The sequence below is a fragment of the Geotrypetes seraphini genome, chromosome 1 (genome assembly GCF_902459505.1).
Source record: "Geotrypetes seraphini chromosome 1, aGeoSer1.1, whole genome shotgun sequence".
Classification (NCBI taxonomy): Eukaryota; Metazoa; Chordata; class Amphibia; order Gymnophiona; family Dermophiidae; genus Geotrypetes; species Geotrypetes seraphini.
Genome location: NC_047084.1, coordinates 290,539,473 through 290,558,671, shown reverse-complemented (window position 1 = coordinate 290,558,671; position 19,199 = coordinate 290,539,473). Strand labels below are relative to the sequence as shown.

Below are 19,199 nucleotides of genomic sequence, written 5' to 3'. Positions count from 1 at the left end.
ATATAATAATAACCCATCCCCTCCCCCCTCCCTTCTATTCAGTAATATATGAATTAAATTTCTAAAATTATTCTTTCCATATATCATATTATATATCAAGTATTAATATATTATATAATATTTAGAAATATGATCTCATCCATTTTTTCTCTCTAATCAAATTCTATATATGGGAAAATTAATCATTCTTTACAATATTCAGTTAATGGTTTCCATATTTTTTGAAATTCATTTATATGTCCTTTTTGTGTTGCTATAGTGAGCTCCATTTTGTATATATGGCATACAGAATTCCACCAGAATGTGTAATTTAATCTGTCATGTTTTTTCCAATTGAATGTGATTTGTTGTATTGCTATTCCAGTTAAAATAAAAAGAAGTTTGTTATTATTTGATGATATTTGACTTCTTGCTCTCATTGTTGTTCCAAATAATATAGTATCATATGTCAAGGCTACTGGATTTTCTAGCATCCTATTAATTTGGGGCCAAATTGATTTCCAGAATGTTAAGATGAATGGACAAAAGAATATAAGATGGTCTAATGTCCCAATTTCAACATGACAGTGCCAGCATCTATTAGATTTAGAGCTATCAATTCTATGTAAACGTGTAGGGGTCCATAAAGCTCTATGCAAAAGAAAAAACCAAGTTTGTCTCATAGATGCTGACACCGTACATTTTAATCTCCAAGACCAAAGTCGTGGCCATTGAGATGCACTAATTTGGTGCTTTATCTCAATGCTCCAAATGTCTCTAAGACCATTTTTTGGTTTTTTATTTATATAATCGGATAATAATTTATACCACTGTGCAGCTTCATGACCTGTTGAATTAATCTGGAAACATAGGAATTCCAAACTGTGATAATTAGTAAGATTTTTCCATTCAGGGAACCCTACCTGAATGGATTGCTTCAATTGCAACCATCTAAAATATTGTGTTTTTTTAAGATCAAATTTATGTTGCAATTGTGAAAACTCCAGCAACTTTCCATTTTTTATTATATCATCTAAAATGCGAATACCTGCTATCATCCAATCTTTCCAGATTATTTTGAAACCGCCAATTTTGATCTTGGGGTTTAACCAAATTGTTTGATTTGTTGATTTGCTAATTGGAATAGGAGTTAGATTACTTATGTATCTTAAAGTTTTCCATGTATCCATGAATATTTTATGTTCTTTGTATAGCCTTGGCATTTTGATACTAGCTACATGACTAAGACGTAAAGGAAACATGAGTCTCCATTCAAGCCAGAACCATTCTGGAATATTATCAGTGGGCTCTGGGAGGATCCAATACATACCTTGACGTAAAATATAGGCTTGATGATACCTATAGAAGTTGGGAAAATTTACCCCTCCCTCCGCAATTGGTCTTTGTAATGTCACTAAAGCAATTCTGGGATTTTTCCCAAGCCAAATAAATTTTGTCAATACCTTATTTAACTTTGAGTAAAAAGATTCTTGAAAGAAAACTGGTATCATTCCCATTTGGTAACAAACTACAGGTAAGATCATCATTTTAACTGTTTGTACTCTTCCCCACCAAGATAAATGTAAAGGATTCCATTGTTCACACATCTCTGTCACTTTTTGTAATAAACATTTTTCATTAATTTTCATTGTGTTTTCTAAATCTTTTGAGATCCAAATTCCAAGATATTTAATAGTATCCTCCTTCCAAACAAAAGAGAATGTATTAAATAAACCTTTTGTACAGTGTACATTTAATGGAAGTATTTCTGATTTATTCCAATTTATCTCATATCCTGAAAACTTTCCGAATTTATCAATTAGTTCAAGCAATTGTGGAATGGTGGATTCTGGATTCCTCAAATATAATAATAAATCATCAGCATAAGCTGATATTTTGTATTCTCTATCTGAATGAGGTATACCTTGTATTTCCTTTACTTGTTGGATTGCTAATATTAAGGGTTCTAACACTATATCAAACAGTAAAGGAGACAAGGGACATCCTTGTCTAACTCCTCTCTGTAGATTAAATTTTTCTGAAAATGTATTATTAATATATAATCTAGCAGAGGGGGAGTTATATAATGTTTGTATCATTTGTATGAATCCAGGACTTATACCAAACCATTCCATAGCCTGATACATAAATGTCCATTCTATTCTATCAAAAGCCTTTTCTGCATCTAAAGAAACAGCAAAAGTAGGCTCATTCATTTTTTTTGTTAAGTATAACATATGGAATGCTAATCTGGTATTATGAGATGAATGTCTTTGAGCAACGAATCCTGTTTGAGGCATACCTATAATATGGGGAAGAGCATTAGCCAATCTTAATGCAAGTATTTTTGCTAATATTTTTCCATCTACATTTATTAAAGATATTGGCCTATAGTTTGAAACCAATGTGGAATCTTTATTTGGCTTTGGCAAAACAATAATTAAAGATTCTGCTATAGTGCCATTTATACATCCTTTATTAAGTTGATATTGAAAAAGATTTAATAAATAGGGTAATAATAAATTTTGAAATGTTTTATAAAATTCCACTGTATATCCATCACCACCTGGAGCGGATCCAACTCTAAGGGATTTCAACGCTGTTTCTAATTCTTTTAATGATATTGGCTCTTCCAAACTTCGTTTTATATATTCAGGAACTTTTGGACCCTCTAACATTTTCAGAAATTCTAAACCATCTTTTTCTTTATTTAAATAAGTCTCGGAAGTATAAAGAGATTTATAAAATTTTAGAAATTGTTTTAAAATAGGTTCAATTTGTGTTAATGTGTCACCTTTTTCATCTTTTATAGCAATTATTTTTGATTTCTTTTTTTTCGCTTTGAGATAATTTGCCAATATTCTTCCCGACTTATTTGAGTTTCCATAATACAATGCCTGCTGGGAGAATAAATCTTTTCTTATCATCTTTGATGAGAATTCATTGTATTTTACTTTAAGTTTTAATAATTCTTGTTGTATAGAATATTCCCATTTTTCTATTAATTTTGATTCTAAAATTTTTATTTCTGTTTCCAAATTAGAAAATTGTTTTCTATTTTGTTTATTAAGATAAGCCGAATAAGAAATAATTTGTCCTCTTATTGATACCTTAAAAGCATCCCATAATATTTCCCTAGAGATCTCATCTTTATCATTCATTTGAAAATAATCTTTCATTTTTGTTTGAAAATTCTCACAAAATATTGGGTCAGCAAGCAATGTATTATCAAATTTCCATATTGGTCTATTTGTATTTTGATCTGTGATTTTAATTTCAATCCACACTCCACCATGATCAGATAATATGATTGGATCAATGGCAGCTTGTGTTACTTGATGTGCTAGGTGTTTTGATATAAATATATAATCTATTCTTGAAAAAGAATTATGAACATGAGAACAGAAAGAAAATTCCCGTCCATTAAAATGAAGTATTCGCCAAATATCTGTCAAATTACAAGTTTGTACCAAATTATCTAGTCCCATCGATTTCATATATCTACTTGGGTTTTTATCTAATAAAGGATCCATAACAGCATTAAAATCCCCAGCTACTATTAGATTTGAAGTAGCCAGTGGTAAGATCAGTTGTTGAAGAGTCTTAAAAAATTCATTTTGTTTTGAATTAGGGGCATATATATTAAACAACGTCATGGTTGTATTTCCCATGCATATTTCCACTTTTACCCATCTTCCATGAACATCTGATTCTTTTAATTTAAATAAAGCTGAGCATTTTTTATTCACTAGAATAGCAACACCTGCTTTTTTCCCTATGGCTGGTGAATAAAAACAATGCTTTATCCAACCACCTGTCAACTTATTAGATTCAATGTTTGAAAGGTGGGTCTCTTGTATACAACATATATCTGCATTTTGCCTTTTTAAGAACAGTAATGCTTTTTTCCTTTTTATAACATGATTTAGACCATTAACATTCAAAGATATTATTTTAAGAGACATTTATAATTATAATTTTTATAATATATTTTCTATATAATGATATATAATGTTTTTTATTAATATATTTTCCCAATATACTTAATAAATTATAATTTCCTTTTATTACTTCTATATCTCCTTTATATCTTTCTTTCTCATTCCCTCCCATATCCCTATTTCCCTTCCTCCACCCCCTCTTATTAAATACGAATACTTGGGTACGCAAGATGAGGTTAGGTTAAAATAACTCCGCCAAGCTAAAATAAAATATTCTTTATTTACTACTAATAATTTATCTCCCTTTATCTAATATATTTCCTATAAATCTAGCAAATAAATATTTTCTTATATAAATTTTATATAAAAAGTTAATGTATTTAAATCCATATAAGAAAATATTATCTTATCTTTTGATAAATCTATATAAGATTTATCAATGAGAATTACAATCTTACATATATTTATCAAGAATCAACTTTACATTCATTATACTGATATCTAATATTATTATTATTTTAATAGTACTATGTGGATCATGAAGTGGAGTCTGTGTGTCTTAAAATGTCTTTATATAGGTATATTTGTTGCAATCAGTCTATTTTTCAACCTTTATTCCAATTTGTGTTGTGAGGAAGAGATTTAGGTAAAATTCCCAGTTGTAAGACTCCTTTATTGAATCGTGAAATGAAGCACTTATTTCTTTCTTTAAATTTGAGATACTTCAATCCATTAGTTTTTTCAAATCTTAAATCTCTTTAGGAAAGTTTGCAGAGTGACGATATGAGTTTTTTGTTTTTTTTCATTACTTAGGTTATTTGTATTTTGATCCTGCACATCTTACATTTCTATTTGAGGCATTTAGCGCTATGGATGCAAGTCAATATTCATATTCCTAGATTTACTTTAGATTCTTTTCTTTCCCCCAACTTCTGTCTCTAAAAACGTTTTTGTGTTGCCTATTATTTCAACCTTGTAGGATTCAGTATTCCTCTCTCATTGTTTCTGCTAAATAGTCTAAGACATTCATCATTCCCTCGAGAGAGCAAGTAATGAAGATGTTTCCTGACTAGGGACTTGATTTTATTTTTGTCAGTATCGAGGACATTCCGTCAGTCAAAGTGTCAGAGAAATAAAAGCGCTGAACAACTTCGAAGCTAGTTCAGTATTCGAGAAGGAGAAAATCAGTTATACCTTACATACAGCATAGTCTTTTTGGATTTATTCTGTGTTATTCTAGACTGAATCTCCTCTCTTTCATAACAAACTTAGCAACATTTTAGAATCAGAGAGGAGTTATTAATTAGTTTTCATGAACTCCTATCATTACATATTCAGCTTGTCTCGAAAAGGTTATCCGTGGAAGGTGACGCTTCCTCCCTGGGACTCTTTTTATTTTCAAAAGTACAACATCCCCTGTCACCTCTATATTCTCCAAATTTATCTAAAGAGAGTAAGTGGTCTGCCTCAATAGTAAGCATCACTCGATATATATAATTCACTATTTCTTACACATAAGGAGGAGGTGGGATGTAGGAATTAATTAAAGTTTGAAATAAAATCGGCAGAGAGATTTTTAAGAGATAGAATCAAAACAGGAACCACTTCCTTTTACAGGATATTCTCTCTGTTGTCCAATCTCTTTTTGTTTTGTATTTTGTAACTCCCCAGCAGCGTGATTGGAGATTTTTCCTGTCCATCAACCACATTTCCTGTTTGTATATAACCACTCCCATATTTAGTTACCATATTTACTTCTCTGTAAATGTAATGGATTCCATTTTCATTCGGATCTCCATTTAATCCACGTTTTCTTCTGTAAGTACATTTTCTTCAAAATGTTTATAAAACTTTCCTTTAAAAAGTATAAGTTTATGTACTCTTATAAAGTTTGTTTTATTTCTTTTATTTCCTTCAAAGAATGTTGGTTTTGTATAGTTCCATGTGTGTGCTGTAGCACATGTAGTTCCAGTCCGTTGTTTTTTGAATCCACTTCAAAGTTCTAAATTTTAACTGTAAGTCATATTATTAATAAAATCAATTCTTATATGGTGAATATTTTAGTAAAGTATTAATAAATCTATACATACTAATTTTTCTCATTAGGTTTTCCATTAAGATGTTTAGGATGTCATGGGTTGTTCATATTGGTCCAGAAATTCTTGTAGTTTTGTTGGATCTGTAAAATTCTGAGTTTTATTTGCAATAGTGATCTTCATTATTGCTGGATAAAGGAGCCCATATCTAGCCCCTAAAGATTTCAGTTGTGGTCTCATATCTAAAAATTTTTTCCTTTTTAATGCGGTTTCCCTTGCAAAATCAGGGACAATATGTATTTTTGAATCTTGGCATTTGAGATTTTTATTTTCTTTAGCTAATTGACAAATTTCCAGCGCTTGTTGATGTCTCAGTAGTTTGAATATTAATGTCCCTGGTCCAGTTTGTGAAGTTTTCCTTTGTGTTGGTATCCGGTGTGCCCTTTCGATTTCCAGTGGTGTTTTAAATTTTAATGGTAGTACTTTAGGTAGAAAGTGTTCCAAAAAAGTAATAGGATTATTTTTTTCTACCCCTTCCGGTATTCCTATTATTCTTAAATTATTTCTTCTTTCACGGTTCCGGCTGTCTTCAAGGTCTCTTTTAATTTCTTCTACCTCTTTCAATATGATTTTGTTTTGTCTTGCGTTCAGATTGAGTTGTTTAAAGTTATCTTCTATTAAGTTTATTCTGTTTTCCGTCACTTCCACTCTTTTAGTTAATGCTGCTGCATCTTCAATAGCTTTTTGTAGTTTTTTGTTGCTGTCCAGAACAATTTCTTTAATTTGTCTTAATTCTTCCATTACATCGAGGTTGTCATCTGATGGCAGTGGAGCTTTTGAAGGAGTAATACTTGGCTCCGGTTTTGATCGTTTATTACTTCCTGTACCGGATCCTCCTGCTCCTAAATCGCTTTTGTTCTGTTTGCTAGACGTCATTGTCTTTCAATATTTAGATATTTTTCTTTTGAATTTTGATTTTTTTTTGTAGTAATTTCAAAATTATAGCTTTTGAGCACGGAGCTATTCATTTACCCGACCATCGGAATGCGCGTCCAAGCCACCTAGGCCTCAAAACTGAATAACAGTTACACATTTCTGTTTCTAAATATTCACAGGTAGAATGATTACTCAAGGCAAGCTGTTCCAGCTTTATTTATACTCTATTTTTAACTTTAGTAAAGATCATGATCTTTATTAAAGTTAAATGTTCTTCAGCTCTTTGTATACAATGTAACAGGAAGAACGTGGCAAGCATTAAACCCAAATAATTCTTCTATAGTTCTAAATACAAAGATACACGACACAGAAGAAGTACCCAATCAAGGCCCCCTTTTATCAAAGCGTTGGGGGTTGTTGTTGTTTTTTAACACTGGCCACTGTGGTAAAATCTCCGATGCTCATAGAATTCCTATGAACTTCGCAACTTTTACCGCAATGCCCAGAGATATTTTTTTTAAAAACCTCCAACACGGCTTGATAAAAGGGGGCCTTAATTGGGTACTTCTTCTGTGTCGTGTATCTTTGTATTTAGAACAATAGAAGAATCATTTGGATTTTTTAATGCTTGCCACGTTCTTCCTGTTACATTGCATATCAAGAGCTGATGAGTTAGTTGTTAACAATTATAAAATGGCTGCCTTGCCACATATGGCTGGCACATACACATTCATTCCTGCATTTATTTTAGAAAACATTCTAAAGGGGGACTTTAACAATGTGGGGCCGCTGCTAAGATGTGCTATTTTAACGTTTAACTTCAGTCATTAGTAACTAGGTCTCATTGCTTAAAGTGTGACCTGTGCCAAAATAGCCCAAGTTAGTGGTAATATAGTACATCTTAATGGTAGTCTACATTGAGAACTGGACCCCTAAATGAGCAGATCCTTACTAAAATGCTACCAGAATTTGACACATTCTCACCTGGATGCCTAAATTCTGCCTCCACATGTCTATTTAGTGCCACTGAGAATTCATTGAATATACGCATTCATTTAAATGCCAGTACCAGAATTTAAATTAATGTAGTTGCTATTGTCACTATTAACTCTGTTGCTTACACAAGTAACAGAACCCCCTGATTGGGATGGGGGGTGGGATCTTGATTTTTATTATTATTATTAATTACGAAGAGAATGAATGATTTTATTATATTGTATATATTAATTATTGATAGTAGGGTGGGTGGGAAGGGGATAAATTTTATTTGGGGAAATTTTGTGATATCTCAAGTGATGTATTAAGTTAATAAGTTATTCTTTCTGTACACTTGATGTAAATATAAAATGAATAAAGAATTAAAAAAAAAAAAAAAAGAACCCCCTCCTTAACAAAACCATCCTAGCATTTTTAGCGCCAGCCACCGCAGTACCAGCTCCGATGCTCATAGGAATTCCTATGAGCGTCTGAGCAGTTGCCACCGAAGCTGACACTAAAAACGCTTGCGCGTCTTTGTAAAGCAGGGGGAGAACAAATTTATTTAATTATTGTATTTTAAAATGTTATATACCGTTTAAACGTTTTATACCAGGGGTGTCAAAGTCCCTCCTCGAGGGCCGCAATCCAGTCGGGTTTTCAGGATTTCCCCAATGAATATGCATGAGATCTATTTGCATGCACTGCTTTCGTTGTATGCTAATAGATCTCATGCATATTCATTGGGGAAATTCTGAAAACCCAACTGGATTGCGGCCCTCGAGGAGGGACTTTGACACCCCTGGTTTACACAATTTACATAAACAAAATTAAAATGAAGACAAAATAAAAGCAAATACATGATAAAATAGACATGTAATAAAATAAACACACATACAATCCTCAGGAAAATACCATAATGTGGATAGTAGAGATCATAGATAATTCATCAATTTTAGCAGAAGTAACTAAAAAAAGGCATCTACAAATAGCTGCATCTTTAGTAGTTTTCTAAACCTACCCTTTTCACAGCAATTTCGTATCTGACCCACCAAGGAGTTCCATAACTTAACTCCTGCACAACAGAAAGTCCTTTTACCAGTCTCAACAAGTCTTGGATTCACAGATGTCTTAAGTAAAGCTAAACTCTCAGAACGCAAAGATCTTTTAGGTGTAAAGCTGAGTATATTGCTGTGAATGTTGTCTCAGTAAATCTATTCTACAGTTCTTGTAAATAAAGCCATACCTCTAAACCAGGAATATGATGGATGGCCGGCTAAGGAACACAGAAAAAAAATAAAATGCAAAATCATCAATTAGTGGGGGGGGGGGGGGAAAAGATTGCAATGCTGTTTTGAACACATTTAAGCTATAATTTTATTTAACCCCTCTTTTACAAAGCCGCATTAGCATTGTTAGCGCCGGCCGCGGTGGTAACAGCTCGTATGCGCACAGGAATTCTATGAGCATAAGCGCAGTTATCGCCACGGCCGGCACTAGAAATACTAGCATGCTTTGTAAAGGACAGGGATAATGCAGCACTTATCAGTTGATACCCACTGAAAAGATCAAAGAATCAGAACTGTTCTGAATGCAGTTTTTATACTATCTTAATTAAGTCAGCAGTATAAAACAATAGCACAAAAATACCCAAGCAAGAGAGGAAGTCATGCATATGTTAAGTTTGCCCAACTTAAAATGAAGATTTTATTTTACAATTCTAGATACATACCCCCCCCCCCCTTTTTTACAAAACCGACAAAAGCGGTTTTTAGTGCCGGCTGGCTTGCTGAATGCTCTGTGCCATGGCAGGATTAACCATTAGGCCAAGTAGGCACATGCCTAGGGCCCGAAGTTGTCAGGGGGGCCCGATGAAACAGAGGACTCGGGGGGGGGGGTTCCCCTTGGCAATGTGGGCCCCTCAGGAAAGATCAGCAGCGCTGGCCCCCCCTCCGAAAGATTGGCAGCGCTGGCCCCCCCCTCGGGAGATCGACAACACCGCCCTCCCCCGGCATCGCCATCAACCAACCTGAATAAGTGACGTCGGAAGGGATGGACTGGCAGATGCAAAGAGTTGCTGCAAAGTCCCGCGATGACTGCGTCTGCTGGCTCTGCTCAGGGAAGAGGTAAGTGACGTCAGAGGGGTTGGACCGGCAGACGCAGTCATCGCGGGACCTTGCAGCAACTCTTTGCCTCTGCCAGTCCACCCCCTCCGACGTCACTTATTCAGGTTGGTTGATGGCGATGCCAGGGGAGGGCGGTGTTGTCAATCTCCCGGGGGGCCCCGCCCAGCGCTGCCGATCTTTCCAGGGAGAGGGCCCAGCGCTTCCGATCTTTCCCGGTGGAGGGCCCAGCGCTGCTGATCTTTCCCGGGGGGCCCGCGTTGCCAAGGAAAAAAAACACTGAGTCCTCTGTTTCTTCAGCGGGCCCCTTCTGACCTAGAAGGGTGATGGAGACAGAGAAAGAGGGCAGGGTGGTATGGAAGGGTGGTGGAAGGAGAGAAAGGGGCAGATGCTGATGGAATTGGTGTACAGGGAAAGGGGAGAGATATAAGGGGAAGGATACTGGATGGAATTGGGTTGGAGGGAAAGAAAGGGGGTTGATGCTGATGGAAGTGGAAGGGAGAGGAGAGAGATGCCAGACCATTGGAGGAGGGAATGGAAGAAGATGGATTCCAGATCAATGGGTGTGAAGGGAAAGATGGAAGGGGGAGGCATACAGTTTCTGGAAGTGGCACAGAAGGACAGAAGATGAAAGGAAGAGAGTGACAAGAAGATGAGGAGAGCTGAAACCAGACAAGACAAAGGTAGAAAAAAATTTTCTATTTATTTATTTTTTTGCTTTAGGGGATATGCATTGCTGTTTCTGTGGTGTTGCATTGTATGTAGAGTCCAGCGTCTTGGTGGTTTTATTTAACCTTTGTCTACGTGTTTCTATTTTATCCCCCCTTTTACAAAACTGTAGAGCATTTTTTTAGCGCTGGCTGTGGCTAAAAAACATACTACAGTTTTGTAAAATGGGGGAGAGGTTAGTTTGTGATTACTTATTCCATACTAGGCGAAGGTGTTTTCTGTGTTCTGTTTGTATGAAGGACATGGTTTTTTGTTAGCGTTGACTAGCCTTGTTTGGCGAAATGCATGGGGCATGGTTCTTGGGAGCACCTTGAATTAACCTGATTTGAGTCTCCTTATTTTCTGCCAATCTTCTTTTGTTTCACGTTGGATTCTTTGGTGGACTGCTTGCCTTGTTGTTTCATTGCAAATTAACATACATGGAGTGGAACGTACTAGAGGAGTTACAGATTTGGTTGTTTATACATACATATGGGTTACAGTTGGTTGATGTAGAGTGAGGCAGTTGAGAGGCGTTGTAAACTTGGTTATTATTATAGACTTATATTTCGGATAGTATTACTGCTTTACAAATATTTGAACACTTTCATATATGCATGGAAAGGGTTCAGAGTTAAATTCCTGGGTAAGTAGGTTGTTCAGAGATGTTTGGGGGTTGCATAGAAGAAAAACCGTGCACTGGTATACTAATCTTTCTTTGTTTTGAATTAAAAAAAAAAAAAAAAAAAAGAAGTACAAGTGGAAATAAAGAAGTAAAGAAGAAAACAGATAAATGGGGGTGGGATAGGGGCGGGGCATGGGCAGGGTGGGGCGGGGCGGGGCAGGACAAGGCCAGGGGGGCCCAGTGTACTTGTGTGCCTAGGGGCCCTCAAAGAATGCATCCTGCCCTGCTCAGTGCTGCTCCCGACACTCAAGTGTTCCTATGAGTGTCGGGAGTAGCGCAGAACATACAGCGCTCCGGCCTGCGCTAAAAATCATTTCCACGGTTTTGTAAAAGGGGAAAGGGGATAAATAACAACTGCACTATTAACTGTGAACTAGAAAGATCTGAACTCTAACCCTAAATCAGAGATTGCTCCCACCCTGTGACGAGGATGGCATAAAGGGGAATGAGTTGGGGGCGGGAGAGGTTTCAGAATGGGTTTTACAGCATAGATTGACCTAATTTACCTAAAATGAAACATGCATGTAATTTTGTTCATTTTTTCTTCCATTTATTTTGAAAATGGATTGAAATCAAACTGGAAATTTAACTATGATTTCCCGATGCATTTGAAATGAAAGCACATCACAAAACTCATCTCGCATTTGTCAGTCTTCTGCTCTGTCTTTCACTACCTTTTATTCCTTCACCGTCTTAGTTATTCCTCTATTTTCTTGTCTCTCCATCTGCCTCTTATCCCAGCCCTCCAGCTTTCTTTTCCAAACCTCCAACATGATCCAACTCTCTCTCTCTCTTACTCTTTGTCTTTCTCTCTCTTACTCTCTGTCTTTCTCTTACTCTTACTCTCTCCCTTTCTCTCTCTCTCATTCTCTCTTTCTCTTACTCTCTTTGTCTCTCTCTCTCTCTCTTTCTTTCTCTCTTTCTCTGTCTCTGTCTCTCTCTCTCTCTCTCTCTCTCTCTCTCTCTCTCTCTTTCTTTCTCTGTCTCACTGCAGCTCCTTGTGACTCTGGGCAAGTCACTTAACCCTCCATTGCCCCAAGTATAAAATAAATACCTGTACCTGAATATATGTACCCTAGAGGAGAGACAGGGGAGATATGATAACATAGTAACATAGTAAATGACAGAAGATTAAAGACCTGTATGGTCCCTCCAGTCTGCCCAATAGTCACATTCGTTCTCAAGGCAATATTGAAGCAACAAACCTATTCATTTTATTTGCTAACTTCCAGTGTAACATGTCTTTCCCTCCCCCTTCCAAGATAGGTATGACCTATACTTAGACGATTTGAATATGGTATAAAATATGCATAATTGCTCCTGATCCTTCTTGCTATATATAGGACAGAGACCGGCATTGGCTACACTCTTTCGCACTGCCCCACTGCTGAAGTTGCTATCAAAGCGAACTCCAGCCCCTCCTGATCCGTCTTGCTATATACGGGACACAAACCGTAGAAGTCCAGCCAGCATCATCTTCACTTCCCCATGGCTTCCATTTAAGCATCACTCCTGCGCATCATAAATAAAGTTATGGCGGTAAATAAGAATAAAGTTATTATTATTTTATTATTATTATAATGTTTAATCTGTTGAGTTTTGTGTTGATAATACCCTCTTTCTATTTAGGGATCCCAAGTGTTTATCCCATGCATTTTTTTAACTCCTTCAATGTTTTTACCTTCACCACCTCTACATGGAGGGCATTTCAAGCATCCACCATCCTCTCTGTGAAGAAGTGTTTCCTGACTGTAGGCTGTTGAGCAAGATGAAATTGATGGGGTTGGGAGAAACGCTAACTGCATGGGTCAAGGATTGGCTAAGTGGTAGACTTCAGAGGGTGGTGGTTAACGGTACCCTCTCTAAAACGTCAGAAGTGACGAGTGGAGTACCGCAGGGCTCAGTCTTGGGCCCGCTCCTTTTCAACTTATTCATAGGGGACCTGACTCAGGGGCTTCAAGGTAAAATAACACTATTTGCCGATGACGCCAAGCTATGTAACATAGTGAGCGGCTCTGATTTACACGATAGTATGACGCATGACCTTTTTTTGTTGGAACGTTGGTCATCTACCTAGCAGCTGGGCTTCAACGCCAAGAAATGCAAGGTCATGCACCTCGGCAGTAGGAATCCGTGCAGAACTTACACCTTAAATGGTGAAACCTTAGCTAGGACTGTAACAGAACGAGATTTGGGAGTTATCATCAGTGCAGATATGAAAGCTGCCAATCAAGTGGAGAAGGCTTCATCTAAGGCAAGACAAATGTTAGGTTGTATCCGCAGAAGTTTCGTCAGCCGGAAGCCTGAGATCATCATGCCGTTATACAGAACCATGGTGTGATCACATCTGGAATACTGTGTGCAATTCTGGAGGCCACATTACTGTAAAGATGTGCTAAGAGCAGAGTCAGTTCAGCGGATGGCCACCAGGATGGTCTCGGGGCTCAAGGATCTCTCATACGAAAAGAGGCTGAACAAGCTGCGGCTCTACTCTCTCGAGGAACGTAGGGAGAGGGGAGACATGATTGAGACATTTAAATACATCTCCGGATGTATCGAGGTGGAAGAAGATATTTTCCTCCTCCAGGGACCCTCAGCCACAAGAGGGCATCCGCTTAAACTCAGGGGCGGGAAATTTCATGGGGACACCAGAAAGTATTTCTTCACCGAAAGAGTGGTTGATCATTGGAACAAGCTTCCAATACAGGTAATCGAGGCCAACAGCGTGCCAGATTTTAAGGGTAAATGGGATGCCCATGTGGGATCCTTAAGAGGGTGGAGTTAAGGATGGGTCATTAGGAGAGGGATCTCCAGGAAAGCAGACTCAGGGGGGTGGGTCTGTGAAGTGGGCAGACTTGATGGGCTATGGCCCTTATCTGCCGTCATTTTTCTATGTTTCTATGACATTACTCCTAACTCTACCACCCTGCAACTTCACATTATGTCCTCTAGTTTTACCACTTCTCCGTCTCTGATTTGTTTTTGATTAATACCCTTCAAGTATTTAAATGTCTGCATCATATGTCCTCTATCCCTTCTTTTCTCTAAGTATACCTATTAAGATATTCAAGCCTTTTCTCAAACATCTCTCAGTGCAATCCCAATATCATTTTCACCATCTTCCTCTAGACCGCTTCAAGTCTTCTTAAATGCTTAGCAAGGTACAGCCTTCAGAACTTAACACAATATTTCAAGAGGGGCCTCACCAATGACTTGTACAGGGACATCAACACTTCTCTTTTTCTGCTGTTGATTCATCTCTCTATGCAGCCCAGCATCCTTCTGTCACATTGTTTCACAGCCTTGAGATCCTCAGACACTATCATGTCAAGGTCCCTCTTCCTGTCCGTGTATCTCAGCCTCTCACCCCAAGCATATACGACAGCTCCTTTGGATTTTTACTCCCCAAGTGCATCACTCTGCCCTTCTTCACATTAAATTGTAACTACTAGACATTACGAGGAGCCGCTGAAAAGTTCTCAGCCCAGCCAACAAAGCTGGGGCAATCTCCATTGAGGACTATACACTTAGTCCAGTGATTTTCCACTTTTTTTATTCCATTGGAAAAATACAGAATGAAAAAGTAAAAAATTGCTGGATTAAGTGTATAGCCCTTGATGGAGACTGCCCCAACTTATTTTGTTGGGCTGAGAACCTTTCAATGGCCCCTCGTAGACAAGGGGTGTCCAACCTCAGCCCTCAACAGGTAAACTTTTCAGAATTTCCCAACTGAATATGCATGAGATCTCTTTACATACAATGGAAGCAATGCATGCAAATAGATCTCATGAAAATTCATTGGGGAAATCCTGAAAAACCAACTGGATTGCGGTCCTCGAGAACCAATGTTGGACAACCCTGTATTAGACCATTCTTCCAACATTCACAGATTTCATGTTTTCTATTCTCTCCAGCATGTCTACTCTGTTGCAAATCTGTTGCAAAAAGACACACTTTTCCTTCTAATCCTTCAGAAATATCACTCACAAATATATTGAATAGAATAGTCCCTAATACCGATCCCTGAGGCATGCCACTACTCATCTTTCTTTCCTCTGAGCAAATTCCATTCACTACCACTCTCTGTCATCTGCCCATCAATCAAATTCTAATCCAGGTCAACACTTTGGGTCCCAACTTCAGCTCACTAAGTTTACTGATGAGCATCCTATGAGGAACTGTGTCAAAGGCTTTGCTGAAATCCAGGTAGACTACACCTAGAGTACATCTTCTATCCAATTCTCTGGTCACCCCGTCAAAGAAATTGATCAGATTTGTTTAGCATGATTTCCCTTTGGTGACACCAAGTTATCTCAGATCTTGTAACCCATTGGATTCCAGGTAGTTCACTATTCTTTCCTTCAGCAGAGCTTCCATTATCTTTCCAACCACTGAAGTGAGGCTTTCCAGCTTTTCGTTTCTGACTTCTTCTCTATTACCATGTTTGTTAAGAGGTATTAATATAGAAACTGGAACTAAATGAATAGTGCTTTGTGGTTAGAGGCAATATTAAGTGGGTATTTACTGCCAAAGTGCCACTGAATATTACTGGAAAACCAGCTCAGCAGGATTTTGCCAGGCAAAAGCCTCTCCTGTCCATTTTGAATATCAATCCCTTCAATCCCAGTTCAAGCCAGGCAAATCTCAGTCAATATATTCTGAAAAAAAATTCATGAAAATAAAAGATGCCATACTGGGATAGACCCAGTATCCTGTTTCCACCGGTGGCCAACCCAGGTCACAAGTACCTGGCAAGATCCCAAAGAATAAAACTGATTTTATGCTGCTTATACTAGGATTAGGCAGTGGATTTTCCCAAGTCCATCTTAATAATGGCTTATGGACTTTTTTAATGGAAATTATCCAAACCTTTTATAAATCCTGCTAAGCTATTTATTCAATTGTCAAGATGGTCTTATAGCTTAGGTTCCCTAAATTTTCAGAAATTTTGCAAGTCACTGGAGTTCAGCAATGTAAGTGTCTACATTTTTGTTCTGACATTGCATCCATTAGTATAAATGAATTATCTGTACAATTTCAAATGACTTGTATGAGCAATATATTGAAACTATAACTGTGAGTGGTGTTAAAAATACTGGTAACATATGGCTGTAGCTAACCCCACAGCATTCAGAAGTACACTTTATTTTAAGTTCTATCTTAGATATTATTTGTTTGGATATGCAAGAAAGATGCTTGGCATACACATCTCCTGCTGCTAGGTTTCCCAGATCTGAGGTTTTGGAATGGTCCAGTGTTTATGCCTCAAGAATTCATAGTTAGACATTTGTTTGAGAGAAGAAAATCCTGTTCCATGGTGACTTTGGCAAACTTAAGATGCTTCTCAAACAGCAGACCACTTGTTTGGTTGATTTTCTTATAGTTCTTTCTTTGCTTGCACACATGAGGGCTAAAATAAGATCCAACTCTTAATGCCAAATTTTTTGCTTCATAAGTAAGGTAGATTTACTAATGGTGTCAATACATTAATATGTATCTGCATTTAATACAGATAAACTGTAAGAGGGGAACGCTCCTGTCTTCCATTGTTGGCGATACATGGGGGGGGGGGGGTCTGGGGGCATCAGAGGGATTCTGAAGGGAATAGCATGGTCAACTTGGACCTCTGTTTTTCTATGAGAAGGGAAGAGAACAGAATGGAGGTGCAAAGAGTCACTTGGCCCACCAGGGAAAATATTTGAGGTGGAAAGTGAGGAGTTTAGGAGGTCCAGAGGCTGCGGGCCACCAGGGGCATTTGAGGTAGGGTATTGGGATATCCAGTGGACAAGAGGATCAGGGAGAAGGGATGCTGCAGTGGGAAGAATCTGGGGAGTGTCCATTTGGGTCATTAGCAAATGCTAGAAGCCTAAAATATATTGCACTACATGTAAAGGGAGACATAATAGACCTCTCTGAGACCTGGTGGAAGGAAGATAACCAGTGGGACACTGTCATACCAGGGTACAAATTATATCACAGCAATAGGGTACATCAAATAAATGGAGAAGTAGTGTTATATGTTAAAGAGGGCCTTGAATCAAATAGACAAAGGCACAAATGCACCTTAGAATCATTATGAATAGAAATTTCTTGTGTAAAGGGGGAAAGGATAGCGATAGGAATATTCTACTGTCCACCTGGACAGAATGAAGAGAGATATATAGAAATTTCAGGAGAAATTATTTAGGCTAACAAATTGGATAATACAACAATAATGGGTGAGTTGCTAGTTTAAGAAATAACAAGAGTTATAATAAATTTTAAAAGATCTGGGGGCCATTGACAACTTACTGCAATGAGTAGATACCATTTTCTATTGAAAGTATATTTTCAAATGGAGGGAGGTGGGTGGTCTAAATATTACTGAAGGTTTAATCAATAGGAAAGAATATTTATATTTGTATATGAATGGAAAGGGTGGGTGGGAAGGGAATAAATTTATGTATTTGATGTTATACTAGGAAAAATTCAAGTGATGTATTTAATCTCAAATGTTTTATTAATTGTACACTTGATGTAAGATTAAAAAATGAATAAAGAATTAAAAAAAAAAAAAAAGATAATAGATATGTTTTCTATGAGCTTTCTAAATCCATAGCTACTAAGGGCTCCTTTTGCAGAGGCACACTAGGGCCTTAACGCGCGGAATAGCGCGTGTTAAATTGCTGCATGTGTTAGCCGCTACTGCCTCCTTTTGAGCAGGTGGTAGATTTTTGGCTAGCGTGCACTAATCCAGTGCGTGCGTTGGGGTGCTGGCGCACCTTTGTAAAGGGAGCTCTAAATCTTAGAGTTCTTCTGCTATGAGAATTGTCCTCAAGTTAAACCGCATAGAAAATTTTGTTTAGGGTCTGTCAAACTACATCTTTATTTTCCTTTTTCTTATTTCCTTTAATTTTTCAGCCTGATTTAACAGCTCTGCCTTCATTAATTGAGGACTAACAACACTCAGGATGAGATTTTCTTTTTCCTTAAGTAATGAGATGTAAGGATATTTATTCCTTACTATTAAAATTTTTTCTGTTACCTTTGTATATTTGCTTTTTTTTACTTTATTATTGTCAAATGTTTAAAATGCATAAATAAAGAATTAAAAAAAAAAAAAAAGAAATAACGAGAGTGGAGGTTTTTATTTTTTGACCAATGAATGAATGCTGCTCATTTAAAAGCTATGACTGCCTAAAGCTATGCTTATAACCTGCAGGGCTACTGGTTAAACTGAGGTCTTTTTTCTCCAGAGAGGGCAAAACAGGAGAAGGGGGTAGCACTATACACTAAAGAGGACATCAAAGTTACCAGGATCGCAGATGTCAAGTACACCGGGGAATCCCTTTGGGTGAACCTGGCCAGGGGGAATGACAAATGCCTTTATCTTGGTGTTGTATACGGACCTCCAAGACAACAGGAAAACACAGATATAGAATTAATCGAAGACATAGAGACCATCACTCTGCGTGGAGACATGGTGTTGTTAGGGGACTTCAATATGCCTGATGCAGATTGGAACAAACTTTCCGCTACGACCAGCGGCAGCAGAAGGCTACTAACCTCCATAAAGGGAGCACAACTCAAACAGATGGTATTGGAGCCCACTAGGGATCAGGCGATACTGGATCTGGTACTCACCAATGGAGAAAGTGTCACAGAAGTTTCGGTAGGTGATATGTTGGCCTCCAGTGACCACAACATGGTAGGGTTTCACCTCAGGAAAGGATTCACTAGATCTAACACATCCACAAAGGTCCTCAACTTTAAGGGCACTAACTTCAAAAGCATGGGTGATTTCGTCTATCGGGCGCTGCAAAACCAGGCCACAACA

The 19,199-nt window shown here is 37.5% G+C and overlaps 1 protein-coding gene across 7 annotated transcripts in view; it reads right to left on the bottom strand.

Annotated features, from left to right (window-relative positions):
• DYSF (dysferlin) overlaps positions 1–19,199 on the bottom strand; it is a 539,803-nt gene that overhangs the window by 186,178 nt on the left and 334,426 nt on the right. For 5 of the 7 annotated variants that reach the window (XR_004540213.1, XM_033953409.1, XM_033953435.1 and 2 more), the window contains one exon: positions 9,114–9,143. The exons of the other annotated variants lie outside the window; for them this stretch is intronic. Coding sequence is in view for 4 of the 5 variants with exons in the window: in XM_033953409.1 (XP_033809300.1) it covers positions 9,114–9,143 (30 nt within the window). In the remaining variant the exon portion in view is untranslated. The remainder of the gene's footprint in view (positions 1–9,113; positions 9,144–19,199) is intronic. 7 annotated transcript variants of the gene reach the window in all.